The 23,072-nt window shown below is 38.1% G+C and overlaps 1 protein-coding gene across 4 annotated transcripts in view; it reads right to left on the bottom strand.

The window, feature by feature from the left end:
• Positions 1-18,747, bottom strand: part of pax7b (paired box 7b) — a 59,228-nt gene extending 40,481 nt beyond the window's left edge. For 2 of the 4 annotated variants that reach the window (XM_072656494.1, XM_072656495.1), the window contains exons 1-4: positions 18,663-18,747; positions 17,516-17,751; positions 17,053-17,197; positions 14,314-14,442 (exon numbers count right to left, since the gene is read on the bottom strand). In XM_072656494.1, the coding sequence (XP_072512595.1) occupies positions 14,314-14,442; positions 17,053-17,197; positions 17,516-17,751; positions 18,663-18,747 (595 nt within the window). The remainder of the gene's footprint in view (positions 1-14,313; positions 14,443-17,052; positions 17,198-17,515; positions 17,752-18,662) is intronic. The other 2 variants (XM_072656496.1, XM_072656497.1) reach the window with 2 other exon arrangements.
• Between the last annotated feature and the right edge of the window lie 4,325 nt (positions 18,748-23,072).

Genomic DNA, 23,072 nt, shown 5'->3' with positions numbered 1-23,072 from the left:
TCCACACAGTACAATTAAGCTAACACCAGTGCAGAACACAGAGCGAGACTGGAGAGCAGGGATGGAAATGGGATGGGTATTCAGGCAGAAATGAGGAAGTTTGCTGTAGCTCAGAAACACAATTATGGAAACACATACACACCATTATCAAGCACAGGTGTTTTCTGACAATACACACTGATATCTGAAATAGATACTTATTCAGTACATACCAATATCTATAATATATATTTATTCAATATTTATTTAATAAATAATATTTATATGATACCTACAGTAGATATTTCTGAAAATACAAAGCAGCGATAGTCAGTAGATATCTCAGAATCAGCATCTTTACAGGAGGAGAAAAAAAAACATTTTAACTTTGAATAGAAGTCAATGTAGAAAGATTTTATTCTAAGTCAATGTGGAGCATTTCTATTGGTCCATTCATCTAGAACAATATACACAGGGTACATGACAGCTATAGGGTCCAAATAATGGAGAAAACTAAAACTGGACAAAAATGGAGGCATGTTTTTCATTGGAGAATAGTGATATTTAATAAAATGCACACCAATATCTACTGTAGATATTCATGCCTTTACATACTTTGGACAATATATTTTGATCTCTACAATGAATGTTTATGACAGTACGTATTGGTACCTACAGTTTACTAATGTTTACAACAATACTCGCTCATATCTACACTATGGTAGCTATAACATCTACAGTAAATGTAACATTTATAGATATTATAATACAGATGGACAAAGTAGGCCTACTCTTGATGGGACAGTGGGTTTAGGGAGATATGCTATATACCATGTATCATGTTACAAAACTCAATAAGTCCTCCCTATCTATTTTTCTTTTTCTATTCTCTGCATAGTATTTAAGTGTTAACTAAAACAAATCTGGATCTAGAAGTTCCCCAAACTGGGTACCAACAATTTAGGCAAGCTGTTAACAGGAGATGACAAATCGAAGCACATAAGGACAATGCCAGTGTATTTTGGGCTGACACTCCTTCTAGCCCATGTTCCTTCTTTTCATTCCACGGGATAAAAGCAAAACCCTTAAAAAGAAGAAGCTGCAGAAGAAGAAAAAAAAGCTTGTGAGAAAAGGAGGGAAGGTTCTATAATCTCCGGCTCCCACAACAAACAATTAGGTCCCTTTTCTTTCCATCGCAGTGCACAAAAAAAAGTTTGGAGGGAAAAAGGGAAAATGTGGAGGAGAGGTGATGGGTGATGCTCTTTTATAGGTCTTGTCATGTGCTTGAAGGCTCAGTGGTCTTTTTGTCCATTGCGTGTGTGTGTGAGCGTGCTCACCTTAAACAACAGAGAGCCTCAGGGGCCTCCCTGGCCTTTCAGGCCCAATAGAGGCAGCACCTTAGGGGGCCATTTAAGCCTGAAAAGAGGCCTGAAAACCCTGTGCAGCTCTGTGGGGCATCAATAAATGCTGACATATTGACTCTCTGTGCCCAAGCGCCACTGGAAAGTGCTGCCTGCATATTAATCCATTAAGGGGTTGGGGAGAGGGCCGACTTCATGGAGAGAGGGGGTGGCCAAGGATAGCTTGTGTCTCTTAGGTTCTGAATGCTCTGGAATGCGGGCGACGGAGTGTTTGGTCTGCAGATCTGTTGAGAAATGAGTCATAATCTGTAAAGTGCTCCTCAGCTTCCAGTATAAGCATCCGCGCTTTAGAAGAAGTGCAGAACAGTTGATTTGACAACGCAAACCTGCCATTTCATTTCACATGTGAGGTGAAGGTAAAATTGTTTGAGCACATTGTCTGCTACCGTCACTGCCATTCAAGGCTATGAGCTAAGAATCAGATTCCTTACTGTTCCTTTAGGCCATATAAGGCGACGATAGAATTTCCTTCAGCTTACTATGCTGAACAGTGGACTTCATTTTTGTGGGAAATGCTGAGACAGTCAATAGAAACTGGAGAAAGCTCTAATTCGGTTTCTACCTGCCAGCATTGTTCAGACTGCAGGTGAAAAGCAGGTGTCCATTTACACCCCTCTCATTCCCCCTTTTTTAATATTGAATTCATTTCCTGGGATATGGATCTTGATAATTGAGGTCAAAAGCAATCAAAATACTGGAACTTAATCAAATGTCTAAAAAGAGGTAGAGATTGTAAAATCAGCCCTTTAAACTTGCATGCCTTAATTGAATTCCACTTTAAATGCATGCCTCAGAAAAGAAAAGAGCCCTAGATGAAGATAGGCACACCAGCTTCCAAAAAGTACATTTCTTAACTGTGCCACCAGAAGGAGTTTGAGATGTGCGTACTTATATAATTAATCAAATTCAAATAGTTTTACATTCCATAGAAGAATGCATGTAGAAATGCAAAATTATTTGTAATAACACAATTCTTTCCTATATATTTGCCAGTTTTGTGATAGAAGGCTTTCATGCTATCGGATGACTGAAACACTCATGGCCTGAACAAAACAATTAGTTTAAATGTGTTCACTTCAAAGACATGTAATCTAAGACCAAATACTAGTTAAACTATTCAACAGCTCATAAAATGACATTCTCATGGTCCCCATATGAGCTCCAGCTTCCCGTAAGCACTGAATGCTAAAAAAAAAAAACAACTAGCACTAAACTATATTCAGTTGTTACAAGCACATTTGTTACCAAGGCATTATGTCTTAGCAAACTACCATGTATTAGGTGCAAGGCCTTATCCACGCATTCCTCCACACTGGCATATGTGTGTCTCTCCCACAGATAAACAAAAAAGTGCTGACTGTCAGTTTTACCGGCGATTTAGCTTTAACAAAATCTTAATATATCAACACAGGCACCCAGTGGACAGCCTATGGCTTAAACTTAAATGGCTAAAGTTTTTATTTTTTTTAAATAAAGGAATAATCTTATTTTTAAAAAAGCAGATTAATAAACAGAGATGAAGATTTCTCCTCTTCCAAAGTATGTCATTTGGGATCACTGAACCTCTTTAGAGATTATGGTTGAAAGGTGCTTTGAAATGCACCCAAATACATATACTTAAAGCAGAGCAGAAGCTTTGCTTCAGCATTCTGTCAAAAAAAAAACAAACAAAAAAAAAAATTGTACACTCCGCAGATCAATCTTTTAACACTAAAGTCTTTTCCACTGAACCTTCTAAACACAATATTCTGGCCTATATGAAGCAAGCACTAACTGCTCCCCAGACGTGAGTCCACTGTCAAATCAAATTCAGTCATTCTTAATCAAACATTGAACAACAGCTGAAGATTCCGCTGGCTTTAGTCTGGGAACAGTTCGACTATGGGAACAGTCATTTGGAAGAAAGAGAGCAGAAAGTAGCCTGAGGAGAAAGTGACAGTGGGTGCATAAATAAGCCCATTAGTTAAAAATGTACGACAAGCGGCCAGTTTGAAGCTGCATGGGGAGACGCAGCTGCCTGGCCCCTCAGCCTCGCTCACACTGCCCACCGCTTTCACGTTTTAAGTTGGTGGAAAAAATCTGAGCAAATTTCTGATTTGCAACACTCTAGGAACATGTTTATTGTCTTTGTGCGAGCGCAAAGCACACTTATAAATAAGGCTAATGAAGAATCTCAGGGTGAAGCTGCTAAGGAGCATAAAATGGGAAATTTTATGGCCATGAGTAGCGTGGGCTGATGGTGATTTTTAAGCTATTGGACCATGGTGTTAACTACTAATCATAGGAGTAAAGCAGGACAAATGCCTCTCCGCTTAATTACTGCCACACATCACATGGGCTGTGCCTCCAGTGTCGGCTCTATTGAGCTGAATTTTTTTTTCTCTCCACTGTAAACTAACACTATGAAAAAAAGGCTTGTTTTATTTTTTTTTATTAAAGAAAAGCAGACAGTGCTATACACCTCTGAGACACCCTTTTACCTTGAGTATTTAATATATATTTAGCATTCTTTCAAAGAAATGATGGTGAATTGTGAAATATTTGTGACTTTGATCCATACAGAGCAATGCTCTTGTTAACCAACATTTTGTTTATACTCTAAGCCAAAGGGCTTCAACATAGTAATGACAAGAATGGAACCCTTATTGATGCCATAAACAACCCTTTTTAAATGGTTCTACATAAAACAATGGTCTCCAACCCTGTTCCTGGAAATCTCCCTTCATGCAGACTTTGGATCCAACCCTAATCCACCCCACTTTATCCAACTAATTACTGACTTCAGCAGTCCTTAATTGGCTAAATGGGGTGTGTTCAATTTGGGTTATGTTAAAACCTGCATGAAGGTAATTCTTTAAGAGAAGGATTGGAGACTACTGATGTAGAATTGCAAAGCAAGGTTTTGCACCAATCTAAAGAACCCTTTAACGATATAAAGAACTATTTAAGCATACTAATCATTTGTTGTTAGCTTATATTGAAGCATTGTTTTTGAGAGTGTCTTTAAAGAGTGTAGCTATAAACAGGCCTTCAAATTTCATGTTCTAAAAAAGCATGAGATAAAAAGCAATATCAGAATATTGTCCCAAAATTTCTACAGCCATTATGCAAAGCACGAAATATGACATTAAATATCCATTTGAATAGAAGTAAACTGTACCCAACTGGTTAAAGCAAATTACTTAAAAAGTCCAGAGGCCTCTGCAATAATCCTCAACATCAACAGGTTTTAAGATTTTCAACATTTTAAAAACAATTAATCTCAACTGTCAGTGGAGTAACTTCAGCATTTGTTGCAAATTGAATACTATTTTCATGCATTATCTTGAGCAATTATAGCTAAATCACAGTGTTTTATTAATTAGCTTATGTGGAAAATCTGTTAGATGACTGAAAGCTGCTACACAAGCTTAAGTGATTTTTTTACATTCACTTAATTTTTTACATTTTTAAGATTTTCCAGAAAACAATTGGTGACATTAAAATGTTTGTGCTGAATAAAATTGCCAGCTGGCTTTTTTGTTTTTAATGACAAATGCAATAACAGAATAGTTATAAAATTACTTCAAATGAAAGCTTGTCACATTGTAACCTGAAGAGCCTTTTTCCTTTCCCATATATTTCAGAAATACGAGGTTTCTTTTTGACATATATGATATATATATATGCATTTCTATAGCAGTAAAAAAAAAACACTTCAGATTATGACAGAAAAAATGTAAAGGTGGTAGGATATGCCAGGGGTGAGTGGGCTGTCTTGCGTGTGAACAATCCCTCCATCCCAGACTATCTCTTGTGGGCCACTACCCTTTAGTGCAAGTGACGTGTGGGCGAGAAGGGTCACAAATCACAACACCCATTATTCTTTAGCCACACCACACTACACACAGAGCACTCTTTGTTTGGGTAAGTTCTTGTTATTTGTTACAATTATCCTTTGTGGTCTAAATGAGAGAAACTGAAGGCACTGCCAACGGGGTAGAAAGAAATTTCTCACTTGTTCAATAGGCAACAGTAAACAAAGATAAGGTAGACCGGCTGTGTTGAATATGATGGTATATTTGTTATATATGTTAAGAGGATTAGCTGTACTCATGTTGCAGTGTACTGGTGTACCAGATGTTAATTGCCAAATATATAATCAATTCCCAGCATATGTGATATGCACTATATTAAAGTGACCTTTTAATAAATGTATTTGTTAGTTTATTTTTTTTGACACAGTACCTTATTTTTTTATTATGGCACAGGACCATATTTTTCATCTCTTTAGTGTTGTATCTTTTTAAGACACTCCATAGAAGAATCACTTTTGGTTCAATGACAAACCATGCTTGTAAAATTATGTAAACACACGTAAGTGTGAAAATATAAATGTTCAATTCAAAGATTCTTCACAATCACACGTTTCTATGACAAGGAACCAAAAGTGGTGCTTTTATGGCAAAAGGACAATTTGTAGCACCTTTTTAAGATTGTACAAATATTCTGAATATGTTAAACTACAATTGTTTTATGTGTTTCTACTCAGAAGGGTTTTTTTTTTCAAATAAATCTAACTATAATTTTAACATAGCTTTACAATGCAAACAGCTTCAACAAGCAGAGCATCGACATTCTGAGATCTTCAAAACGCTCCGTGGCAGTCATAGAAATGCAAATCCTATAACTTGCATTAAGACAACATCCAATACTACAAAAAGCCAATTCCAAGTCACTCACTTGGAAAACGCTCTGTTTTAAAACGTTAAAAAGGAGGGTGACCCTTTTCTTTTTGCGCTTAAGATTACCATACTTCTCCCAGACTCGTGACACCTGCTGCCCACTGTGGGCGTGCAGAACACAGACCTTTACTTCAAACAGTCTAAAGACCCCAGCTCGGGGTATTGACTGAGGGGCAAGTGCACCCAGCTTGGAGCCCTCCTACCGCAGATGTACATTAATGCAGGAAATATACAGATCTGTGCAGCAGAAAGGAAAGCCTTTCCTTTTAACATGCTGTTGTCTAGCTTGATCATGTCAGTTTGATAGAGCCCATTCAAAGGTATTCATGCATCTGCCTTTGAGGAACAATGGCCGCCAGTTTATAAACTGTCTCCCTGCTTACAGAAAGGCTTTGGGTGCTTTTGTTTCCCTCCTCTTAATAAACTTTTGGAAGAGTTCATCAACTGGCCTGAATGGCCAATGCGGAGAAGCCAAAAAGACACTAAACAAGAGAGTTTCCCCCCTTTTCCTTTCTACCATTTAAAGCGACTGTATTTAAGTCGGCTGAGGAGGCTGTGAGACATCAGAATGATCTTTGGTCAAACAAATCGGTGGACCATTTAAAGAACAAAGGTTTGTTAAGAGAATAATGAGAGACAATTGACTTTTCAGTTTCTTTAAAAGCCTACATAAAAGCCTAGTACTACTAACAGTAAAGGGCTTATATCATCGAAGACTTTTTTCTCACTTTTCTGAAAGTTTGATGGAATATGTACCCTTTTGTACATTGTTAGAGTGCATCATTCATTTACCACCAGCTTACCACCAGCAAAATAAAGCTGCGAAACACTACAGACAACTTTGTATTCATTTTTGTGATGTCAATAAAAACAATGCATTTAAATAATGTGCGCTAGCAAAGCCTTGCTCATTCATGCTTTCATGTTATTAAAAATGTTTTAGACTGGCTTGCCTTTCTAAATAAGACTTGGTACAGAGCAGCCAGGAGAGATAAAATGTACATACAGAATGTCAGTTTTAAAGACACAGTAGCAAAAACAATGTAAAAATGGTCATGCAAAAATAAATTACATAGGGCTTCTATGTAGTAATGACAGTGGAAGTGGAACCCTTGTTGGTGCAATAAATAACCCTTTTTAAATGGTTCTACATAAAACAGTGGTCTTCAACCCTGATCCTGGAAATTCAAGTTTGACAAAAATTAAAAACAAAATTCAGAACATAGTAAAATTCATCCTTTGATTTTTTTCTAGCAAACTAGAATTAGAAGCCGATACGAGTATATAAACATAAAGGTGTTTAATTCTAAAATATGGCAGTGCTCCATGACCCATGACGTCCCATTAGTCACACACTTTGCTCTAGATGGCCATATGATGTGCAGTGCTGATTTTTTTTTTCCACATATTTCTAATCAGATGCATTGACCTTTGTCTGCAATGACTGCAGAACATGTAGCCTGTTTACTCAGCCTATCACCCACAGAGCATGAAGCCAGTGGGCTAAGTTACGTTTGTTTAGTAATGGAAGTTCTAAAACTAACAACATCCCACTAGTTTTAGTGGTGGTAAATGAGGTTTGAAAGCCAGTGTAAATGTAAAGGCCTAACACTATTTTTCTTGAAGGCTTTATGAGTGCCCTGTGCAGCCTTGTGGAAGGATCCCCTTTTGTTAGCCCATCAGTGTCCCATTGGGTCTCCGGACAAGATTCTTGGCATTTGTCGGCAAAATTGAAAGCAGGATTAAGGAAAAGCTACTGAACACTCCATGGCAAAGGAGTGGGCTGAGACAAATACCCCCCTCGCCACCACCATCATCACCACCCCCATTCAAAAAAAAAAACCTTTCCGCTTTGGTAACTCCTCTTTCGGTATGTTTGTATTCCCACAGAGACCATTAATGCTGTTAGAAAACCAAACAGACAATCATACAAGAAAAATCCACATGAAGGATGATTTAAAAGCTATAGTTAGAGACTTCTATCTTGCTAAAAGACTGCTGTGTGTTGGCTCATTAATTATGTGCCACATCCTTGTGTTTTTTTTAACTGGCTGCATGCTTTCAACAGGACCACAATGAAGAAGCAGACACATGCAGCAAATTTGCAGCAAAAATGTAATAATTAGAAACTAGATTTTGTAGTCTGGCTTCCTGTCAATAAACTGAAGAGCAGTGTGGGGTGGGCTAAGACTTTGCAATCCTCCACTTGTAATGGCATTTGGGGCTGAAACAGACATCCAAGTCTTTATGTGGGTCACCAAGAGTTTTATGAGCAGTACGCGGCACTGAGAAGATGGCGAGCTGGGCCATCAAAACCACTTCTGTGGCACTACATAGGAAGCCCGAAGGCCAGCACTTTTATTGCTGTCAGCAGGAGTTTCCCCTTGTCGTTTGTTCATTTGGGGGCTTCTGGTGTACCCAGATGGTTCCCGGCCTGTTGCGCACTGCCAGGCTCACTCAATGACAAAGTATTTCTGTCTTGATCCGTTTAAACCAGCATGCTCAATACTGGACATAACTGCATGCCGGAGCATAAAGCTTTTGCACTTTCAAGGGTTAGTTTGTTTATGGTGCCAATGAAGAAGAAGGGTGTTTTTAGTGGGAACAACTTAAAATTCAAGGCATTAGTTTTTGCAGTGCAATTTCATAAGATAAAAAAAACACATCTTCAGCTGTAGACTAAATTTTAGAATTTCAGTAGAGAGAATGCCTTTTAAGAAAAAGAAAAGAGGCTCAATTGGGTGCTCAGATAGTCCCTGTCCCACATAGCAAGAAATAGTTTAATTAATAGACAGGCAGGCTTGAAAGCAGCACTGGCAGTCTGTAATATGATGAACTCCCATTGTCGTGGTGTCACCACAAGTGTTTCTGATAAGCCAAAGCAACCAAAGATCAAAGACTTTAAGCCTCTCAATTTCCCCTCGGCAGCCTCGCCTTCCCCGCACCTACTCTCTGCTTTTTCCCCTTTAAGATTCAAGCACACACAGAAGGGCATTTTGCTTGTGGGACCTGCCTCAGGTTAACAGGTCAGCAGCTTTGACCAGCACAGTGACCACAAGACTCACAATGACCTTTTGCAATGAATGACTTAGTAAATTAGCACTGCTGTACTTTTATTACTGACACCCTCATCAACAAACTTTACTCTGTTGAACAACTGTTCAGAAATAAATGCTTAAAGGACACAAACCAGCTCTAAAAAATCTCTAAATCTATAAATGATTATACAGAAAATGTTAACTGGCATTCTTTGAAAGGGGGAATTTAGTCCAAGAGCAGATGCAAATCATAACAGCTTGTGATATCGCAGCTCATGATCTTATAGCCAAAGGTTTAGGGGAACAGCAGCGTGTGGGAAATGTGAGGGAAGGTCATTTGTAGCTCTTCTGCACTGAAAGCTGTGCTTTAATTCCATATAAAGACTGGAATGTGCACTAAGAAGCTACATTCAATCTAAATAACGCTTTCCACACTGACTGGGATTCATTTGATTGGCTCTTTGAGCTGTGTCTCTTGGTTGATGTGGATTTAGGACTTTTTTCTGGCGGCTGTACTGCTCTACTGCTCCACTACTCCACTGCAGAGACCACAACAGCACAGCATTCGCACAGTCTACTGCAACTGACTCAGAATCAGTACTCAATACTGGTGCTGCAGTTACTAAATGCAAATGTGTGCTATGTTTCCATACAATATACAACATCAGCACAGGGTTTATTTCAATTCACTTATTTAGGCAGTAATTGTGTTGATTTTTATTCATATGAAAATGATGTAGAATTGAGTGAATTTGAAGCATCACTTTTTTCCAGTAATTTGAGGCTTTGATTCAATATTTAGTACATTCTTAAAATGCTTTTTATTTATTATTATTTGTGTGTTTATTTATTTTATTATTGGTGATGTTGGTAATGCTGATGGTAATGTTTATGATGATTAAATGTGTGTGTAAATCCTAATTAAATAATACAAATAGTAGTAGTAATAGTAGTAGTAGTAGTAGTAGTAGTAATAATAATAATAATTATTATAATAATAATCATTATAATAATAACACTTGTTGTCCTAGTTGATGCTATTGATAATGATGATGATGATGATGATGATGATGATGAAGGCGATCAATGTGCTCCTCTATATTCCAGGCTGTATATTGTGTAAGGCTCGGACAGAAAGCAGTGAAATGTGTTGGGAGGCAGCGCGGGGAGGTTAATCCGAGTTTAATACACTGATGCTCAGCACAGGAGCGCCGCTCTGATGATTGTGTTATCTCTGCCCAACATTTGGGTCTCCCTCAATTTCAACCCAGCCAAATAGCTGCGAGAAAGTGCAGATGGAGGGACTCTGTGCGCCCGAGGAAAAAATGTTATTAATAGCTAAATAACTTCCCCATACTTTCACTAAAGCTCTCTATCACCATTCCAGATGGGTTTGTTTGAAGTGGTCTCTGCACTCATCCCCGCCGTCTCTTTTTCTTTCAACGAATTTTATTTATTCCACCATTCTCCAGCCTGCAACTTTGGGTACTCTCTATAAACACAGCCAGATCGATCACTACTCGCCCAAACTAATGATAGCTGGTCCTTCTTTATCTTAAAATGATCAGTCTACATAAAACATGAAAAAGTAAGACTTGATATTGTCCTAATTAAGTAGACGTGTAATTGAACGGACGTTGAATGGATTGAATTGGAATTTTGTGGTTAAATTGGATGAGGTATTTAGATGTAAGTGAAATTTAAACGTGGTGTTAAAGGCCCTGAGGACAAACATAGCCTCGTTCTTGTTTTATTCAGGTCGTACATACCGCTGTTTGACTGCGTATGTGTGAAAGGTTAGGCTGCTGTGCAGTGGAGGACAGAACATAGGCTGTGATTGATTGACAGCTCTCTATGTTTCCTGCCTGTCCATTAGTTCTTAATGAAAGACGCGCAGCACTGCTATGTACTGAAGAGGGAATTCGTGGTTTCTTTTTCAGTTCATTTGTTTAAAACGAGTCTTCTTGATTAATTGGAATTATTAGGTCTCCATTAATGCACTGACAGCAGCCTAGTTCGTTCACTTGTGGTGAATCACTGGTTTTAGTCATTCTCTCATTCTGCACTTTCTATTTTTTTTTCTTCTACAAATTGCATCAGAACAAGGATTGCACTTTACGATACTACTGTAAAATCTGTAACTGTGAAAAACAGGATCCAGGATCCAGCCATGTCTTTTTTGGCCGTGCTAGGGGTGGGCTACAGATCATGCAGGTTAGCTAATGGCAATAACAGGGCACATTAATCTAAATACAACCTGATTAGGTTACTGATCGAGCTGTGCTGCTAATGGGCTTTTCCCCTCTGGATTTAAATGCTAGGCTAAATACGACCTGTCTTTGTTCACCAGTGTAGGCTCATAAACAGCTGGCTTAGGATATTTTTTCTATATGTCATAAGGGCGTGTTTGGTGTGTGTTTGCGTGTGTATGTTTTTTTCCGTTCCTCTGAGCGCGACATATCAGCTGAAGCAATCCAAAACTAAAAAACAAAAACTAAATAAATCAAATATATGAGCTGTGAAGCCTCAACAACTGCGGGAGAGCCTTCAAATCTCATGAATTTGCGCCCAGGGCCAGTCGGCGAGAGGCGTTTAGAGATGAAAGTGGAGAGAAATAAAAGGCTCAATTTAATCTGCTTTAAAACCCTTCAACATATCGTTTGTGCAGAGCACTCCGCGAGTGAGGGCTGATGCGCTGCATGCCTGAGAGCTATTACACCCCTCCAACATAGACCCCCATTCACTACACACCGTTTTCATTAGCAGCTCTAATAAGTCTTAACGTTATTAAACGCCAGCCCGATGATCGAGTGAAACAAGCCCAAAGACGACTTGACTTCTTTTTTTTTTTTGTTGTTGTTCAAAAGGTCTTTAAAAAAAAAGCAGCGGTCCACGTGACACGGTGTAAAGTGAGCGCGCAGAAAGAAACGTTGTAGAGTTTATGAGCAAAGAAGCACACTTGTTTATTTGCTACATGATAAACATGGTAAATAAATCATCACAAATAAACACTGTCAGCTCAGCGCGCTGTAGACTTCTCTTCCAGTCCACACAAGAGTGGTGTGGGGGACTAAAGGTTTATAATCACTGTTCACCATTTGGCCATTTTCTACAGCCGTAATCCAAAAGCTGCAGCTCCCGCTGTGCAAACTATCAGGAATCAACACTGTTCATTCAAAACCTAAACAATTTGCCACCCAAATATAGAGACACATATTAACTGCAGTGATGATTCTAGACCATTTCTTCTAATATCGTTTAGATCATTTTTTATCGTTTTTAATGGCTTCATTATTCAATTAAATTTGGAAGTTAATTTACCTTTGAATTTTACAACCAAAAACACGTTTTGCGTTTAAGCGAATAAAAAAAAAAACGACCGGGCTTAAACATAAGCTACATTATTCAATTATTAATGGCATATGGACCATGGGTTTATGAATCTTTTTTTTATAGTTATCTTAATTTTTAACATTTAAAAATAAATATTCGTTTGCAAAAATCCTTCGTGAAAAATACTATCCACTAAAGGTTGTGTAATGATTCATGTCTCGTTCCAAAGAGCCCTTTTTAGTATCCATATTTTCTAACGCCATAAAAGTAGCCGTAATGTTTTTAATGTCTGTGTCTTCTACACAGTAATTAAATACGTATGCAATACATCAACACAATTACTGTCTTAGTTTATTTATAGAAGAATTATTTTGAGATTATTCGCGTAATACATTTTTAGCGTATCAGAACAGTGTGGAAGACAAGCAGTGAACTTTTAATGCAGCACCGAGGTGAATAAACAGCAAGGCTATAAAATCATTTTTATTTGTGTGATGAAGGCTATTTTTGCAAGATTTGGGGGTGACCGTACGGGGTCTCATGTTAAACACACACACGCATAGACACACATAGATATGTCATTAAAATAAATGTAAAAACACCCCTCCCTCGCCACCAAGCCGTCAGTTAAGGAGCACAACAGCGACGGGCATAAAAAGGGAGCAGTGGGCATTTCCAAACAAGAATAAACCATTTTGCTCCCTCCAAATCTCATTCTCCTCCAACAGACGAGTCCATAATATTACAAACCTATCTACCGGCAGGGCGTGCTGAATAATTCATCTCTTTTCAGTGCTCCTCTCGGCCTTTTGTTGGAAGTTTTCTCCCTCTCCTTTACGGCTTTTTGAATGTGAATGGACGGATCTATTCCTCTCCTCCATGCCTCGCTTTTTAGATTTCGCCTTTGTAGCGCGCGGGCTCTTTATTTAAAAAAAGAGCTTTCAATGGAGCAAAGGTCTCCGGAATGAAGTTCATCTTCAAGTTTAATGAATGACTGTCAGAGTAAAGAAACCCCTTCTTTTCTGTGCTCGTTTGAAACGAAATGTTTCACTGCGCACGTTTTTGCTCATTTTGCGTTTTGAACAGTCCACACACACAGCCCTCGTTTACGTTTCCTCAACAGGACACAGGCAAAATGAACGTTTACACACGAGAAATAAACACTGCAGTGCCGCTGCACTTATAAGTGGGTTGTTAATAAGGGCAGGTTAGAGATGTGAAGGTTGGAAAAGGTGCGGGTGAAGGGGCAGATTAAGGCGCAATGGCGCTGCGGGGTGTAATTGAATCTGATCGCCACATCGCTCATCTGTCACTTACTGTTTTGGTGGGAGCGTTTAGGGGCTCCGCAGGACAAGCGCGGTGAGCCCCCAAACATGGCCAGTATAAATCATTTAGGACGTTCGATCAAATGGCCGGACTGACAGCTCCACAACGACTGACTGCCCGAATTAACCTCCAATCACTGTAAACCACTGTCGCTCTATAAACCCCGACACCGCTCTGTAAACCCCAAAATCGCTCTGTAACCCCCACCACCGCGCTGTAGACCCCACCACCGCTCCATAAACCTTAGTACCGCTCTGTAAACTCCAAACGCTCACTGTAAACCCCAACAACACTCTGTAAACGCCATCACCGCTCTGTAAACTCCAACACTGCTTTATAAACCCCATCCGCTCTGTAAAACTTTGCAGAACTTACTGATCTAAAGCTGCTCTACAGTACAGAGATGGACAGGTGGAGAAATCCAGAAGAGATGCAATAATCAGTGATCACACACCAGCTCGCAGAGAAAAAATGAACTCCTCATGTTTTTACCTTTATCACCGAGTATGCCGTCGATACTGTGCTTCGTTTTCTTCTCCCCGCTCTCGTCTTTTTTATCACACTCATCCTCGTCCTCTTTCTTTCCGAATCGGGCGCGAAGGACCCGGCTGATAGAACTCACTATGATAACAAGAAAAGTTGTTTAGATTATTAAAATGCAGAAATGTACTTAATGAACATAATAATAATAATAATAATAATAATAATAATAATAATAATCATTTGAGGCTATATACAAGAATGCTAAAAATCATATTTCATATAAATAACCATATTTACTGGTATGATCAAAATGTTAAAGAAACAGTAAAAAAAAAAACTGTTAAATGTAAAGCAATGCAAAATATTTAATAAGTATGTCCCTATTCACCAATAATAATAATAATAATCAGAAAAAAAAATAATAATTAAATATCTGACTCACTTATACTGTAATTATTATTTTGTTTAATTATATTTTATCAATAGGCTGTGATCAGTCATAAATTGGAGATTATTGTGAAAGTTGAAGTGATTAGCCAGAAATATCAAAATATTGTAACCTTACAATACTCAGTCTAAAATCTTGAGCTGTTGTAACATTTTCAGTGAATAGACATAAGTGTGGCAATATTGTATATACCAATATTAGTCAAGGGTGTGTGATCTGCTAGAGGTGTAGAAATATTGTAAGGCACAGTGATCAATCAGAAATCTGGGAATTTTGTGAAAGGCTGCAGTGATCCAACCAAAGTGATAAGTGACAGGTGTGGGTAAATTGAGAAATGGTAGTGGTTAGTCAGGAATGCGGGAATATTGTAAAAGCTGAAGGGATCAGTCAGAGTTGTGTGAATATTGTACTGTATGCTGCAGTGAATAGTCAGAGGTGTGGGAAGACTGTAAAACCTGCAGTGATCAAACAGAGATGTGGGAATGCTGTACAAACAGAACTGGGAGATGAACATTGCAGTATGGAAATGTAAAAGCTGCAGTGATTAGTCAGAAATGTGGGAATATTGTAAAAGCTGCAGTGATTAGTCAGAAATGTGGGAATATTGTAAAAGCTGCAGTGATTAGTCAGAAGTGTGGGAATATTGTAAAAGCTGCAGTGATTAGTCAGAAGTGTGGGAATATTGTAAAAGCTGCAGTGATTAGTCAGAAATGTGGGAATATTGTAAAAGCTGCAGTGATTAGTCAGAAGTGTGGGAATATTGTAAAAGCTGCAGTGATTAGTCAGAAGTGTGAGAATATTGTAAAAGCTGCAGTGATCAGTTAGAAGTGTGAGAATATTGTAAAAGCTGCAGTGATTAGTCAGAAATGTGGGAATATTGTAAAAGCTGCAGTGATTAGTCAGAAGTGTGGGAATATTGTAAAAGCTGCAGTGATTAGTCAGAAGTGTGAGAATATTGTAAAAGCTGCAGTGATTAGTCAGAAGTGTGAGAATATTGTAAAAGCTGCAGTGATTAGTCAGAAATGTGGGAATATTGTAAAAGCTGCAGTGATTAGTCAGAAATGTGGGAATATTGTAAAAGCTGCAGTGATTAGTCAGAAATGTGGGAATATTGTAAAAGCTGCAGTGATTAGTCAGAAATGTGGGAATATTGTAAAAGATGCAGTGATTAGTCAGAAATGTGGGAATATTGTAAAAGCTGCAGTGATTAGTCAGAAGTGTGAGAATATTGTAAAAGCTGCAGTGATCAGTTAGAAGTGTGAGAATATTGTAAAAGCTGCAGTGATCAGTCAGAAATGTGGGAATATTGTAAAAGCTGCAGTGATTAGTCCGAAATGTGGGAATATTGTAAAAGCTGCGGTGATTAGTCAGAAGTGTGAGAATATTGTAAAAGCTGCAGTGATTAGTCAGAAATGTGGGAATATTGTAAAAGCTGCAGTGATCAGTTAGAAGTGTGAGAATATTGTAAAAGCTGCAGTGATTAGTCAGAAATGTGGGAATATTGTAAAAGATGCAGTGATTAGTCAGAAATGTGGGAATATTGTAAAAGCTGCAGTGATCAGTTAGAAGTGTGAGAATATTGTAAAAGCTGCAGTGATTAGTCAGAAGTGTGAGAATATTGTAAAAGCTGCAGTGATTAGTCAGAAATGTGGGAATATTGTAAAAGCTGCAGTGATTAGTCAGAAATGTGGGAATATTGTAAAAGCTGCAGTGATTAGTCAGAAATGTGGGAATATTGTAAAAGCTGCAGTGATTAGTCAGAAATGTGGGAATATTGTAAAAGATGCAGTGATTAGTCAGAAATGTGGGAATATTGTAAAAGCTGCAGTGATTAGTCAGAAGTGTGAGAATATTGTAAAAGCTGCAGTGATCAGTTAGAAGTGTGAGAATATTGTAAAAGCTGCAGTGATCAGTCAGAAATGTGGGAATATTGTAAAAGCTGCAGTGATTAGTCCGAAATGTGGGAATATTGTAAAAGCTGCGGTGATTAGTCAGAAGTGTGAGAATATTGTAAAAGCTGCAGTGATTAGTCAGAAATGTGGGAATATTGTAAAAGCTGCAGTGATCAGTTAGAAGTGTGAGAATATTGTAAAAGCTGCAGTGATTAGTCAGAAATGTGGGAATATTGTAAAAGATGCAGTGATTAGTCAGAAATGTGGGAATATTGTAAAAGCTGCAGTGATCAGTTAGAAGTGTGAGAATATTGTAAAAGCTGCAGTGATTAGTCAGAAATGTGGGAATATTGTAAAAGCTGCGGTGATCAGTTAGAAGTGTGGGAATATTGTAAAAGTTCTGCTTACCAGATGAGGCCTCACCTGAAGGAACTGTGCTTCTGTCACACACTCCGTCCTTCAGCAGCTTGTCTCGGATCTCCCAGCTAAACATGCCTGGGTTCTCACGTTTGTACTCCTCTATCCTTTTCTCCACGTCCGGCGTGGCCACCTGCTTTGGGGAGGAATGAAGGGAAAGGGAGTAGTACAGAGGGGAGAGAGGCATAAGGGAGGGGGAAGATGGGAAGAGAAAAAGAGACTCAGTTTAATTGAGTACAGTGGATTAACAATATATTTTATAAACAAGATATTTTAGCATTTAAGGATCAGATTTATTTAGGATTAGTTGTTTCTGTAATGTTAATGTATATAACAATATTACAAGTATATCATGCTATGCAATAATAATAATGTAACAGCAATAATAATAATAATAATAATAATAATAATAATAATAATAATATCAGTATTCCTAGCTGTTTCTTCCTCTTACCCTGGGCTTGCTTCCGCCTATGGCCCCAGGCCTGATGGAACCAGTCTCCTGGTACCTGCACAGGATCTTGGAGACGCAGCCGTGCGACACGCGCAGCTGGCGGGAGATGACGCATGGCCTGATGCCATGGTGCGCCATCTCTACGATCTTGTGTCGGATGTGGTTGGGCAGCGGTCTACCGTTAATGAACACCCCGCCGAGCTGATTCACTCTGCCCTGACCCAGAGGAGTCGACACTATAGTCGAGAACATAAAACACATTTCACATCTTAACTTTTTATCATTCAAAAAGTATTCTATCAGGACATTCGCTCTAAAATGTGACTAAATATAAATCAGGGGGCTGAAAGTTACTTCAGGGTTCTGGACTAAAACCACATAAATGCTCACAACTGCAAATTTCCTTACCAAATGAGTCGGATTTTACAGTCATTTATTCTACACTAAATGTACACTTCACAAAACTAGACGGCTCAAAAATACGGAAAAATCCCTGTGAAATTAATTCTTTTTAAAAATTCGAAATATCCGTCTGGAATGGCCTATTTCTTCTCCATCATTTATTTAGAAAAATGTGGGCCTCGCTGGGAATAAACAGCAGCAGATACTGTCTACTTTCTATATTCAGTCTCTTGCGTTCCAAATGCTGGTGTAGCAGTAGCTTCTGTTCAACATTAAATCCAAGCACAAACACATACATAAACCCTCACCGACCCACGTTCCTCTTTACAATCTAATTTCAGTTTCTATCCACTACTTCATGAACAAGGAAAATTAAATCATCAAATAAAACATAAATTCAAATAAATTCAAAAACTCAAATAATAAAAAGAAAAATATAAAAATCAAAGAAACAAATAAAATGCTTGCTGTAATGACGAATACTTTTTAAAACTATATATATATATAAAACGACGAATACTGAATGTTGCACTATCAAATGAAAAGAAAGGATAACGGAAAAAGAGAATAAAGGACAGGAAAAGAAAGAACAGAAAAGAAAACAGTAAAAAAGCCGAATGCTGTGCGGTCGGATATTTTGTTTTTAAAAAGATTTCTAAAAAAAAAAAAGTAAAAAAAAAAAATATCTCCAGTGGGACAAAACGAGTAAAACGTAGTCTTGCAGTCTAACGTGGAGCTCACCCACCTTCCAGGGGGAAGCCGGTTCGGGGGTAGTTTTGTCCTGGAGCTGGGCGCATCATCCTCGGCACTGTCCCCGGTAATGTGGACATTCTTCTCTTCAGTTAAACACACTGCACACTAAGGGTCCACTCAGGAGAAAACCCACAAACACACACACGCACGCACACACTGGTCCAGGCAAAAGGCTGCGGGGATGGGCAATCCCATAAACTGATGTTTAAAGAAACACAAACTCTTGTGCAGAGAGAGGGCGCGGGGCAAAAAGAAGTCCAGCTGAACCCAAACGGCGCGTGCGTCAGGGGTGAGGATAAGGAGGGGGAGGAGGAGGAGACGGAGGGGGTGGAATGGAGTTGAGGGGGGTGTAACTCCTAAAACGCTCTCGAGAAGAAGAAAAAGGTGGGGGGATCGCTAAACTGTGTGCAGTGCTTTCTTCAGAAGCTCAGGCCGTTTTGGATAGAGTTTGTTGGCGCGGGTGAGTTTGGACGCGCGGTGCAGAAATGAAAGCGGCGCGCGCGCTCATGGGCTCGCGGGGCCTTCTTTTATCAGCTCTCGGACCTGGGGGTAAGGACGAGAGCCGCCGACCAATCAGAGCACAGCTGAGACACACTCACTACTGAAGACAAAACAAACAGTAACGTGCGATTACCCAACTTCCTTTTGGAAGCGAAGCGTGGGGGGGGGGGGGGGGGGGGGGCGGTGCAGGGCTTTATTTAAATAAAGTCTGTTTTATTGAACGATGCATAATCTCACACTAGATACAGTCTCCAGTCTCATACTGTAACTTTATATCAGCCGTGTATAAGACCTGGTTTATTGAAATGCGCAGAGCTTCTGTTATTAGAAAGGGTATAAACAGCTTAACCCCTTTATGACCCTCGTCTGAATTAAAGAGAAACACATGGAATTTGATTGGTCTAATTATACACGCAGTTCAAATGACTATTTGGGATTATTTGTCATTTTCACTTTAAGTGAACAACCGGTAATTTTTTTTTTGCGGCTACACCATTTTAATTGTTTTAGATTTTGTTTTATTTATTAGAAAAATGCAGGTTTGAAAGCTCTGAGAAACTATGGACAAATGATATTTAACATTTAGACATATGACACTGACGGCATGCAAATACTGCGGGCCTAAGTAACAACTAAAGAAAAAGACAATAACAAATAAAACAGCAGTTTGCTGTATAGACATGTGAAGTCAAATTCTTCAGCAGCATTAAATACCTGCAGTCTATATAATGTAACATATATAGGAAAATATAATACAAAATAAAATCCAGTTATATGCTGTATATGCATATATGAATTAATTGTGTATGTAATTATATGGACATATAAAACGCCGCACTGAGGACAGTCAAATCATTCAGCAGCATTACAGACCTGCAGTGTTCATATATAATGTAACATCTACATTGGAAGACTATTACACATCAATCCTAACTGTCTACTGTTTGCAGTCTACTCTGAGAGGTGTCTCTATACTTGAGCACATGTTGAGAAGCGTGTTCGATCACGCATTTGTCTTCTCTTCAAAAACGAAATTTCCTTTAAAATCATTCACGGATTGAAACGTAATGCGAACTGTCCCTGTATCGCAATCATGAATATTGCCAAATCTGATTAAGTAAGTATTATGTAATTACGATTATGTAAGAATCGGATTTTTTTGATTTACCCATAACAGAAAGAAGTGCATTATTTCCCCGATACATTACATGAGTCACAACCTGTGAGAATATGGTTTAATGATTATTACGTCTTCTACTCATCGGTCCATCCTTTTTTTTGCACAAGCTAAAGTGTGTGAACTACTGAAGAAAAGCGTCTAATCGAAGAATTTCACGATTATTTCTCGAACAATTAAAGGTGCAGGGGGTAAAATGGTAATTATGTTGCTCTCTTAAGCACCTGATGCGCAGCGTGGCTAATATTCTGCGCGTGCGCCAAATCCACCCACCAAAATTACTTCTTCAAAAGCACACTACATTTAATAATCGCCCAATTTAGGATGGGAATAACAAAATTCCTGCTCATCGGCCTAATGGAGTTATGTTAGTCTAATGTATTATGGACATATTGTCTAACCAAAGGGAGAGCGAGAGAGAGAGAGAGAGAGAGAGAGAGAGAGAGAGAGGGGGGAAAGAGATTTTATATGTCATTTGTTTGAATTGTTGAACACACGTGCACTCAACAGTTGGAAACTCTTTGATTTAAAGTTTTTGTTAACAGTGGCATCTCTTATTTGTATGTAACGCGAGAAAATAACGTTCTTTAAAGAGCGCGCAGGTCCCATTATACCAATAGCAGAATACCAGTGTGATTTAATACCAAGTGGTGAAATATAAGGCATATCTATGCAGTAGCATTTTTTCACAGCATTCGGAAATAAAAAAAAAAATCTGTTGTACATGAAGAATCAGAACTGCTTACTCGTAGATCATGACTGTCTTTCTCTTTGCCACAAAAATGCCATATTTGTAAATTGAAAGAAGCATTTTTAGTGATTAGTGTATGTAAAAGGTTCTTGTGGATTATAAATATAAAAGTTCGCGTTTTATTTCAGTCTCAATATATTGCTGTTCTTACATTGTGTTAAAGTTAATTTATGGAACTTTTGAATTATGTGGAAGTTCTTTAAAGAATGGTTTACCTACAATGAAATATATAGAGTTTGCCCATTGCTGTTTAGCCAAGATTTAGTTTTTCACTGATATGAGGCTAAAGTCGCTAAAAGTAGTAGATGTCTTTGTCACCCAATCTTTCCCTATCACTGAAACCCAAGTTTCAGTGATATAGACTTATTATACTATATTAGCTTTGTAGATCCAATACTAAAGTAAATAAGTAAACTTTAGACACCAAAGGGGGGACTGGGTAAATTAGATTCTAGATCTTGGTTGAAGGTTCAGTATACACTCATCTATCACGTTTATAAGAAAAATCTCAATTTCTTCATTCATTAAAATGATGTTTAGGGAACCAACAGTTGTTCTTCTATGACATGTTTTGGTACCTTTATTTTGTAAAGTGTAGGCAAATCCTTTCCCCAACAGTGAAATCAAATTAAATCCACTGAAGATTGCTTGAAGTCATTTATCATCAGATATCTCCCAACAGTGGTGTGGACCGGACACATTTATTCACCTTTTCTACAATTTCATCATTCTGCTCTCTTGTCTTGATGTGGTCCATAAACGTCCAGGCAGTGCTGTGTGAAAAAAATAATCTAGTGGGTTTTTTTTTCCTACCAGACCCAAATCATTGATTTTGCAGTTGCTCCAGCTCTTCTATGGACACTTTGCAAGCTCTGTAGCCATTAAGGTTCTCCAAAAGCAAAGCAGTGAAAACTACATTACACTGGTGTTTTTGTGTTGGTTTCATGAATATCTAATATACTGTGTTTATAATATTCTTGCTTCTTGTGGTGATGATGTACAAAATAAAACAACTGATACAGCAGCAAAATGGTACTGTGAGCACACTGAAGAAGAAGAAAGGGAAGAAGAAGAAGAAGAAAAAGAAGAACAAACCAACTGATCAGTCAAAATGTACACTGTACTCAAATTGACTGAAGAGCTTTAACTTAGTAGGATTATCATATCACATGAAACCTTTGTTTGCTATGAGAGGAAAGTAATCCACATCTTATCCACCTTCTTACAAAGTTTAGTTTTTGATAAGTGGAGAGAGTGAATAGAGCATTTACTTCTTAAATCTTGTAGAAGAAGACTAAACTACTAAGGAGTCCAAAGAAGACCAAACCTCCACTAGAGGGCAATGAAGTTCTAAATTCAGAAGCTCAAATTGGCCGCAGTTTTGAAAAATCTTTCCATCAGATTTATTACTACATTTAAAGATAAAACAGACAAATTGTCCTTCTCTGGATTAAATCCTCCATAAACAGAGTTAATTTGTTGTAGAAAACCTTTAACTCTGATTTACACTTGCAACACTGATATCCTTTAATTTGTTGAATTTCTTCTAGTCTGAAATGGTTTTACATATCAAGGTTTTAGTGCTATGGAATCAGGAATCAGTACTACCAGAACTTGTCAATGCTATATGGAATATATATGTATGTGAATATGTATGTGAATATGTGTATTGAAATTGACATTCTGCTAGTAAGTGATGTGCAAATTCATTTTGAGTTTATATATATATATATATATATATATATATATATATATATATATATATATATATATATATATATATTCATTACTCATAATTCCCCATCTGTCAATGTAAAATCCTGCATTTGAGAAGGACACTCTGATCTTTTCCTTTTTGGCTTTGACAGTTTGAGGGTTTGATACAACTTGACTTGATTTTCTTTATATAAAATTCCAAGACAAAAACAAACTACCTCTCTTACAGTAGTCTACTCTTTAGGATCCCATAATTA

The sequence above is a fragment of the Salminus brasiliensis genome, chromosome 14 (genome assembly GCF_030463535.1).
Source record: "Salminus brasiliensis chromosome 14, fSalBra1.hap2, whole genome shotgun sequence".
NCBI lineage: Eukaryota > Metazoa > Chordata > Actinopteri > Characiformes > Bryconidae > Salminus > Salminus brasiliensis.
This window is presented reverse-complemented; position numbering and strand designations above follow the sequence as displayed.